Source organism: Bombus bifarius, unplaced genomic scaffold, assembly GCF_011952205.1.
Source record: "Bombus bifarius isolate JDL3187 unplaced genomic scaffold, Bbif_JDL3187 scf7180000007966, whole genome shotgun sequence".
In the NCBI taxonomy this organism is placed as follows: domain Eukaryota; kingdom Metazoa; phylum Arthropoda; class Insecta; order Hymenoptera; family Apidae; genus Bombus; species Bombus bifarius.
In genome coordinates, this window is record NW_022884352.1 from 733,613 (window position 1) to 743,113 (window position 9,501).

The 9,501-nt window shown below is 45.6% G+C and overlaps 2 protein-coding genes and 1 long non-coding RNA gene across 4 annotated transcripts; all 3 read right to left on the bottom strand.

The window, feature by feature from the left end:
- Nucleotides 1-678: 678 nt before the first annotated feature.
- Nucleotides 679-6,703, bottom strand: LOC117206680. 2 transcript variants are annotated; one of them, XM_033446229.1, is made up of 4 exons: nt 6,561-6,703; nt 3,404-5,256; nt 2,544-2,787; nt 679-1,380 (listed from the first exon to the last, which is right to left on the bottom strand). In XM_033446229.1, the coding sequence occupies exons 2-4, from the start codon at nt 4,708-4,710 to the stop codon at nt 1,096-1,098; spliced, it is 1,836 nt and encodes a 611-aa protein (XP_033302120.1). In that variant the 5' UTR covers nt 4,711-5,256; nt 6,561-6,703; the 3' UTR covers nt 679-1,095. The 2 variants fall into 2 exon arrangements, with proteins under 2 accessions (XP_033302120.1, XP_033302113.1); XM_033446222.1 differs by lacking the exon at nt 6,561-6,703 and adding an exon at nt 5,838-6,156.
- On the bottom strand, nt 2,072-2,537 carry LOC117206728. The gene is made up of 2 exons (XR_004487430.1): nt 2,431-2,537; nt 2,072-2,353 (listed from the first exon to the last, which is right to left on the bottom strand). It is a non-coding gene; the product is annotated as an uncharacterized LOC117206728 (long non-coding RNA).
- Nucleotides 6,704-7,788: 1,085 nt separating the features above from the next.
- LOC117206714 (anaphase-promoting complex subunit 11) lies at nt 7,789-9,017 on the bottom strand. The gene is made up of 4 exons (XM_033446296.1): nt 8,894-9,017; nt 8,751-8,828; nt 8,427-8,546; nt 7,789-7,952 (listed from the first exon to the last, which is right to left on the bottom strand). Exons 2-4 carry the CDS (start codon nt 8,767-8,769, stop codon nt 7,837-7,839), a joined length of 255 nt encoding a protein of 84 aa, XP_033302187.1. The 5' UTR covers nt 8,770-8,828; nt 8,894-9,017; the 3' UTR covers nt 7,789-7,836.
- Between the last annotated feature and the right edge of the window lie 484 nt (nt 9,018-9,501).

A 9,501-nucleotide genomic window follows, 5' to 3' on the forward strand; every position in this document is an offset into this window, starting at 1 on the left:
CCATCTACGATTGAAATTTCGACTTACAAACCACTGATACACACGATAGTAGAAATGGAAGCAAATAACGAAAAACGAAGAAACCTCGTAAATCACACTGCATTTTTTCACGTTATATTAAACTTACTAATTATATTTTCCGTATCATCTATTCTTCCCTTTATTTTACATACTCGAATTAATGTACATAAATCTTTATAAGTCGTATCGTAATTCGAAGATTCTTATCGTCTGGCTTATCGGTGCGTTTGTCCGTTCATTTTAACAAGAAAGAAAACTGTAATGGACGTAATAGTGGAGAAACATGGAAGAGACAAGAACTTCCGAATGCGGTTCTTTGGATCTCACTAGCCGTTTCATCGTGCCGTAGACTCGGATCGTTTCTAAATATCTTCCAACCAATAATCGTGGATAAATCTCGATTAGCGCAAACGAATGTCTATCGTAGTTATCAAGTAATCAAAGGCCCCTTCGACTGCTATCACAAATAGAGAAAAAGAGCGTATCGAATTAAAATAGTTCTTATTGAGGATAATAAAATTTTTCCTTATCTAAGAAATATATGTAAGTGTATATCTCTCTCTATATATATACATATGATATATACATATTCAATATGTATATATACATATATGTATGTATATATATACAAAGAGAAAGAGGATCGTTGTTTTTTTGGATTGACATTCACAGTTTTGCGAATTAAAGAATGGTACATGCGTATTTAAATAGCCATTTCGCCGTACAATTCGCACGCTGCGCAATTCCGCAACGATCTATCGCCACTGAGCGATTGCAATTGCAAGAAACGCTATGGAATAGTAGAATTTCCGATGTCTCCGTAATGAAATGTAACGTTACAGGTACCTTCGAGCATCAACAAGTTTTTTATAACGATGCATTAGATTGTATTCTTAGATAACATCGTTCGGACTTGTACAGGTAGAAGCAACCGTATCGATCGACGTCGAATCGCCGAGTCACCTTCTACCAATTCTTTAAACAAGACCTTTTATCTCTTATAACGCGTCAAAACTTATGATCAAGTAGTTGGAGGAGACGATTTGACACAAGTATAGCGTGAAGTTGTACGCGTCAAACAGCTCCGTATTCTTCGCTAGATGGCGATTCGTCGCTAGGTGGAGGCCTGGCCGGTCTGGGTGGCCTGGGTGGTCTATGCAGGTGTACACCAGGAGCCGGTCTTCTCGGTGGAGGTGGAGGGTGAGTTCCGTAAGAGGTGTCGTCCCCTTCTTCGCTGCTGGGCGAAGGAGATGGCGCTCTATCTTCTTGTTCTTGCAACAGTTGTCGAAATTCTTGTATGGATTCGTTCAGGGACCAAAGTTGAGCGAGCAAAGAGAGATCCAGTTGTCGAAGGCCAAACTGTAAAACGTTATATAAGTATAAATGGATTTAATCGTTATCCGTCAGTTATAGCGCTATTGTTTACTACTTAAGAAAGAAACGTCACAAAGTGTTTGATCCAACGAGACGCATTCGCTTTTGGCATGCGGTTGCCAAGCGGTGGAATTCCAAATTTACTAACTGATGCGATGTACTCCCAAGAGAGTGGCGACTCTCGTGGTACCTGCCGTGGGAATGAAGGAAGAGGGAATTGGGTAGCAGACGCAAAATGAGAATGGGAATGAGAGGTGTTGACCAAGAACGAAGGAACAAGAAAGGAGGGAAGAACGAGAGTAGAGGTAGAAAGGAACGAAGGTGAAAGAGAGCGGCCAGAAAAAAGGAGGCGAAGAGGGGAGTCACGCCTGAGGGAATGCAGCGTGGGAGCGGCTGTGCCAGTTCCCTCCGTGTGTGGATTAACTATTAAACTATTAGCCCGACTTTCGAGCGAACTATCTTTTGGACGGCGACCGCGATATTCATCGTACATCGTAGATCGAAAATTGGACTAGACGCGATATAGACAGACGGACATAGACTATCTTGCTAGTAAAATAGCTTTCTGTCGACCTGATTCAAAGGAAGAGGGAAAGAGGAAGAAAAGCTTATCCTCGACGCAACGGATGACACAAAGAACGCGTTAGTTTCTCGAGAGAAAAGCCCACGCTTTGAATACATATTCACCGTGTTTTACTATGTGGCATACACGCGTAATAAGGCCTCGAGGTAACGGATCCGATCGGAACGACTCCGTTTAACGCGACATGTACGAGGTGATAGAAAGGCTGATTATGCTTGAAAAACGTCTGGTTTTCATCTTAGTTACAAAGCTTGACATTCCGCTAACACGCGATGAGTGACGTTTTCATTATTCCGACCTTCCACCATTTATAGAAACCTTGCGTCGTGACTCGTAAATCCGTGGAATTTTCCTCGTGACTCGTTAATCTATAATCTTGACAGAAACGCATGATTAACACCGCCTATTCGAACCAGCATCCTCTCGCGATTATATCTTTATTCGATCAGTACCCTTTCTGTTGTCTTTTTCTAATAAACACTTCCTATCTACCGGCAAACAATGATCTGGCGCTAGACAATGAACAGGTGTAAGGATCCGATGCTACGAAGTTTTCAATAACCACCATTTCTCTCCTGAGTATGGCCAGCTGCGTATCCAACGTGGTAAGCTGTCGAGCAGGTGGCGATGGCCTGGACGACGATTGGATCGAAGTTTTACCGCCTCTTTGTGTTTTACTGGAAGATCTGGTGGGCGGCGGAGGTGGCTCGCAACCCTCGCTTCGTCCACCGCTCAAATTGAATCCACTGAGACTTCTCGGTAACGGTGGTAGACCTTGCAGGGAAGACATGGCGATCCTTTCTTGTATGCTGGAAAAGAACGAGAATTTCATTCGATCAACGAAAAGAAAAGAATCGAATGGAACATCGGAGGAGACACACTCCGTTATCTATCCGCACAGTTTATTCAAAACGATCGGTCGTAGCTAGAAATCGCGAAAGTTTACTCGACGAAACACGAGATCGCGATTCCATCGACGACCTTTAGCTGTGGCAAAACGTTCGTTCGACTGCACGGACCTTGATACGGTATTCGGTTGTTCGTTTGAACGCCACTGTTTCGCACGAACGGCGACGAAGTAGGTTAGCAGGTAAGGAAAATTAGAAACGGGACGATACTCTGATATTACGCGAGGAAAAAGAAACTACGAACAGTACATCCGGCATCTTACTTTACTCGTTCTTTTCCGTCGAGTGTTTTGTCACGCGATTAAAATTATGGCAGAAAGCGTATCTTGCGAGTCGAGAAAATCGCCTATCGAATCACTGCATCGTTATATTCGAACGAATCGGGCTCCACGTATGTGTTTTACAGTGGATATGAAGATCGCGAGATGTACGAACGCGTTAACGACACGTGCACCGTTCCAGCGACTTTTTCTAACTCTAAAGTTACATCGATGCGATCTCATTCGCGTTAAACTACCTCGGAACGTTCAAATTGCTGAATTTCTCGTTTTCACAACGATTATATCCGTTGATTCGCGTTCCATCGACGACGTCCCCGTCTTCGCCAGACAGTCTAATCTGCGTGGATGAATAGCGGATACCGGCCTCTAGCCAATCCTGCCGATGAATGTTGTCGTTGTCGTTATCATTTTCGTTGGCTCTGTCCCCGTCGTGGCGATCGTCGCGGTGATCGTCGTGGTCGACGACACGCTCACCGCGATCGTTCTGCTTGTCGGAATTATCGTTCGATGTCGTAGCTTTACGGTTCAGTTCGTCGATAAGAACCACCGTAGCACGGTCAACGTTCGAAACCGAAGGTTGACCGTTTGCGTTCGAACCTTCCGCGGACTGAGTCTCGGAGCTTTTCTTCGTCGTCGAGTCGCGATATTTTACGAGACACGATCGTTGAGTCGGTATCGGCCTTCTCTCCGAACATTCGCTTCTCTCCGAGATGCTGCTCGATTTCGATTTTCCAATCGTCGACTCCGACGTGTCGCACGGCGTATCCTGACAACGTAGAACATCGTTCAGAGATACGCGCGACTCGACCACCGACGGAGGTTTGGCGACGACGTCGCCGTGATCGGACGATTCCGTCGTCCGAGAAATCGCCGACTCGGATGTCGCGTTGTCCCGTGTTGGTCCATCGATACACTGTTTACCGTTCTCCTCGTTCACCGGTGATCTCACAGCGCTGGTCACACCGTTGAAAAAACGTTCGTCGAGGGTCACGCGTTCGAAGACACTGGAATACTCTCGACACGAAATCGAAGCATCTTCTTTCCGACGCGATGTAGGCGAAGAAACGACGTCACCGGTGACGGCGTTCCATTCACTGGAATTTCCCTGATATTCCTGTCCGACGACGGGTGTACGGACCCGCCTTTCCCGCGGATTTCCACGGCGGTCGTCCTCGTCCACGCGCCTTTCACTCGAGACTCGGGCAACGGGTTCACCGCCGTTGCCGCCATCGCCGGGACCCTTGTCGACGACGTGCCGAACCGGATCGTCGTGATCACCGCCTTCGCTGCCGGTTTCTTTCGGAATCGAGTCTTTGATCGACTCGTAAACGACCGTGCGACCAGCGGCCGGACTCACCACCTGTTGCCGATTGTTCGATCGGTCTCGATCGGATCTCCACGGTTTCGTGTTGGGCGGTGGTGGGGCCTGCCTGGTCGGACAGGGTGGCCTTGGTGATCTTTTAAGGGCTTCGGCGACCACCTGCCGACTCGGCCGTGGTGGTACCGGTGGTGGGTGAGGTCTCTGCGTCGCTGCCAAGTGCATTTTATCTGCGATCTCTTCCACCGCAACGGCCCTTCTCTACGAGCGGCTACCGTCGTCTCACCGTACCACGAACATGCTTCTGTTTTATCCGATACACACCGTAATCGAGGTCGTTTCCGATAACGACAATCTCGGTTATCTCTGTTTCTACATTCGTTCCATCTCGGTTTATTCCGACAATAAGTCTCTACCGGTCGATTATGTCACATTCGAAACACTTCGTTTCGATGGGCGACGACTGACCGACAGTTATCCGGAGTCGTGTTATTGCCGTTATCGATGGTAAATCGACGTTCGAAATTAAGCGACGAGATCGTTCGTCGAACGTCGTTCGTTGCGTGCTTTATGTTCCATAGATTTTGACGTTCGCTAGGCGATCAACGTCGGCGCGATTCCAGCACAGTACGCCAATGCAGTGCGACGTTCAACCACGTAGTTTCTCTTTCACTCCGGTTTTACTATTTATCCTCTGTGAGTTATCTCTCATCCACCTTCGGTCTTCGTTCTGTTCCACCTCCTTCCAGTACTCGTACACATGAGTTGTTCCTTTGAGAAGCACCAACGCAGATAAAAAATAATTACTCGATCGTCGCGCGTACGATCGTCTCCGTGACTCGCGGTTTCACGAGAAATCACCAGGTTCGATTCGAGGAACGCGCGACATTTTCAAAGACGCTGGATCATTCAAACGCGAAACAAGCGCGAAACGTTGCCGCGATGTGAAGCGAGTCGAGTTGATGCGAGTTGAGGCGAGTTGTGGCGAGTCGTGGCAAGGTAAGACGAGGTGAGACGAAGTGAGAGGAACTGCGGTGCGGTGAGGTGAGGTACGGTGAGGTGAGGTGAGGTGAGGTGAGGTGAGGTGAGGTGAGGTAAGGTGAGGTGAGGTGAGGTGAGGTGAGGTAAGCTGTGGTGAGGTGAGGCGAGGTGAGGTACGGTGTGGTGAGGTGCGGTACAGTGAGGCTAGGCGAGGCGAGGTGAGGCGAGGCGAGGTGAGGCGAGGCGAGGTGCGGTGAGGTGCGGTGAGGTGCGGTGAGGCGAGGTGAGGCGAGGTAAGGCGAGGCGAGGTGAGGCGAGGCGAGGCGAGGCGAGGCGATACGAGGCGAAGCGGCACGTTAGGTTAGACCGACGAGGACTCGGTTGAAGAAACTCGGTCCCTGGTATCCTCGATCCGCTATCGCCTCTATCCTATGTCTCTTGACCCCTTTCCCCTCTTTGGATCGACTAGTGGTCCACCGCGGTAGCGCGTTCTATGCTCCGTTTCTCTCGGTTACTCGCTGAACGATCCGCTGCTAACTGACTCCGCGATCCCACAAACATCCTTCGCGTTCGAGGAACCACGTGACTGAGCTCGAACTCGAGCTCCAGCCCAAGTTCTCGAGGCAGCAGCATCGGATAGACAACCGAGCGATGGACGTGCTACGCCGAACCTTCGCGCCTATCTTTCCCGACCATGTATACGTGTGCGAAATGGCACGTCGGTGTACCACCAGCCAGCCAGACAACCAGTCAGCTAGCAAAAGGACACGCCGGAAAGGCCTGCAGACTGAAACGGTTGCGACTACTATCGCGATACTATTCGCAGGCCCGAAGATGGAAAGAACGAGTCGATTACGCAGCTGTGTATATAGATACACGCAGTAGAAAATTTAAGGAATGCAATTACATCGATAAAGCCCGTATTTGGTAATATTTTCTCAAAACATTCGAGCCATTTCGATACAACTTGTAATTAGGTTCCTCAAAGTGCTGTCGAGCATTCGTACATGTTGATCGTTACAGTGTATCTCGAAATATATATTTGTGAAATAACGATGGTCGTGCGACGATGTTGCGCGAATATACGTGAATACCTTCGAATTTCGCACTCTGTTTCACGACGTACAGAACAGTCGCTCGTTCTACTTTCACCCTAATTCGTTCGCACGGAAGCCGAATCGATCCTACATTTGCAAACTGTTGTGCGCTGCATCGTATAAAAGTCGTCGATTTTTCGATTCCGGATTAACCGATAATCCGATAACACGAGACGCGTCACCTCAAAAATCTTACTTATGATATTCTCTTGCAAGACGATGTTCACGATTAGTGGAAAAAGTAGACGAGAAAAATGATAAATCGGTAAAGTGAAATTTTGTTGAGCGCGGTTCAGTCACAGAAATTGCAAATGTTCCGGATTGCGCCGCAAAGAGCTGCGCTCGCTGCACACCAGCCGTATGGCATTAGATGGCGTTAGATAACACTGCTACCATAAATAAATTCGCTAAAGAACGCGCGCGCGTATCGTAAAATGTGCATCGCACGGTATTAAATTACGCACGATCGACAAGAGAGCTTCCCTGATGTGATACTGCATTCGCATAACGACTGCTCGCACTCGTGAAATACTGTTACGTAAGCGCGGGCTACGAGAATCTCTTTATTACATCCAAATGCACCGTTAACTCTACGATTCGACGCGATCTAACCGAATCATGTTTTCCAACGAAATCTCCCGGCACCCTACTACTGCTAATTTTGAGTAATTTTCGCTAATAATGGGCAATTCCGTTTCCGTAGCGGTTTTCATCGAACCATCGTGGATTCACGAGTAATTGCTAAGAATCAATTGTTCATTGATCGCTGTACGATTATGTCCACTCATAGAATTTAACAACGATAACGGTCGATTAATTGTAAAGCTTTGTTTCGTGATCTGCATCGTGGTCGTGAATCGTTTTAGACGAACTTTGCACAGAACAGAAGCGAAGTCGTAGAAGCGAAAGTCGGCAAATTTTCATAGGGAGAATTAAAAGGTGGCGGTGTACGTGAAACGGCAATATATGTATGTACACGCAAGTACGTATGTACGTCAAGCAAACCTATTTCGTCGTTACGCTTTTTTTAGTTAAATTGCAACAAAATATGCCACCTTTTTACTGTAAGAGATCGAGAATTTCCAAAGAACGTGCAACAATGGCCATAATGTGGAAAGAAACGATGGCGAACGGTAGCTAACGTTTTCGTCGAATAGAAATTGATGGAGTGCTTCGCCTCGAATGAATTCCCTTGGTACATACGACTCACAATGAACGACATTACCTGATTACTCGTTGCGTGCTGACACCTGCGGGACTATCGGCAAACCAACTACTCCTTGAACTTCCATTCTTGACGACACATCGGACAGAGATGCCTGGTTTGCTGGGAATGCAACCACTTCATGATGCAGTGTATGTGGAAGCAATGCGAGCATTGGCCCCAAACTGGAACAGTATAGAACGTTTTTACGCTATAAACGTTTCTTCCTCGGTTAAGTATCGTGGACACACACACTTTATGTTATCGATAACCACCGGTAATCACCAGACTTCGTTCAGTTTACATTGACACGCGCGAGTACGCGCGCGTCAGAACGTGAGGTATCGTGTGCGAGCGATCCGTTTCATTCGGCACACCGATCGATATTAATGTCTACAGCTGCGCAAACGCTGTCGCGGCATTTTACAAACCTTCGCTCTATCGAACCCTCGTCGTTTCTCATCCATCTTTTCTCTGCGCTATTTTCCCTATTACTTTCGTTACTATATAATCGCAAAAAATAAACGATTCGATAAACCAAACAATCGTTTGATACCTTCGTGTTTTCATTTTTTTTCACTCGATAAACGCGCTTAATCAGTTTTACCCGAGTATCGAGCTTCGATCTTCACTAATTCAAGAAATTAAATTAAACTTACCTAAAGGACAATCGTCTCCAGGAATCTTACAGTCTGGACAACTGGCATCAAAAGGCATTCTACATATACCGCAATTGTCATCGTTTGCTATCCAACGCCAGGTGGCAACACCAGTCCAACCTTAAAAAATGTTTACAATTGTTTACTTCTGTATCTAGCGGTTCGTGATTTAATATACACGATTAAATGATAACGAAAACTGTAAATAAATAGTACAAATGATATAGCAACTTGTATCTGCTTCATACGCCTAGTTATCGGTAATTGCAAAAATAAACGAAATGTACTTACGAGCAGGTTGAACATTCCAATTTGAATACTTACTTTTTATCGTGACTTTCATTTTATTGTGCGCAGCAACGAAACAATTTATTACGTAAAGCGTTGACCAGTGAATGCACGCTGTAAATTAAGCACCGTGAAAAATATATGTTATACCGATATTTTATAAATCACAAAAGACAAACCGTTTATGAAAGACGACTTAAGATTGAAAATGTCTTAACGAATGCTGCGCTACAGTCCGGCAACAACTACGCCGCTATGCGACGGGCAACAGAAACTGTCACTAGGCCGCCATACATTCGAATAGAAAGGAGAAACGAGTGGAATATACGATCGTGACTGTAATTGCGAGAAAAGTTTATGATAAGATGTCTCGTGCGTACATTGTGCCGGATTGCAATAGTAGATATAAATACGACAAAAAGTATTCGTTATTTGAAATAATTGGAAATATGGATTTAAGATAGAAATGGGCGAAAGTCATTCCTAGAATAATAGAATTGAAATCGCAATAACTCCCATTTAAAAAACATTTTAAAGACAAATATACATATAATAAGATGAAAAGTAATTTAGAGAGACAATTGTAACAACATACTGTTTGAGATAATTAATACTGTTTTACGTATGTTTTGTGTTGTTATAGTAATAAATAAATAAAATATAATATAGTTGAATATATTGTATAGAAAATATTTCATTTAATTGGTTAATGTACTAATGTACCTGCTGCGTTTATACCAGCTAACATATACTGTTAGCTACCATATACTGTTGGTCATATACATGT

Coding starts and splice junctions, on each gene's coding strand:
- LOC117206680 (XM_033446229.1), bottom strand. CDS start 4,710: ATGCACTTGGCAGCGACGCAGAGACCTCACCCACCACCGGTACCACCA. Junction 2,788..3,403: donor AGCAATTTGAACGTTCCGAG/GTAGTTTAACGC, acceptor GTTCTTTTCCAG/CATACAAGAAAGGATCGCCA. Junction 1,381..2,543: donor CCATACTCAGGAGAGAAATG/GTGGTTATTGAA, acceptor AACGTTTTACAG/TTTGGCCTTCGACAACTGGA.
- LOC117206714 (XM_033446296.1), bottom strand. Junction 7,953..8,426: donor TGGAGACGATTGTCCTTTAG/GTAAGTTTAATT, acceptor ATACTGTTCCAG/TTTGGGGCCAATGCTCGCAT.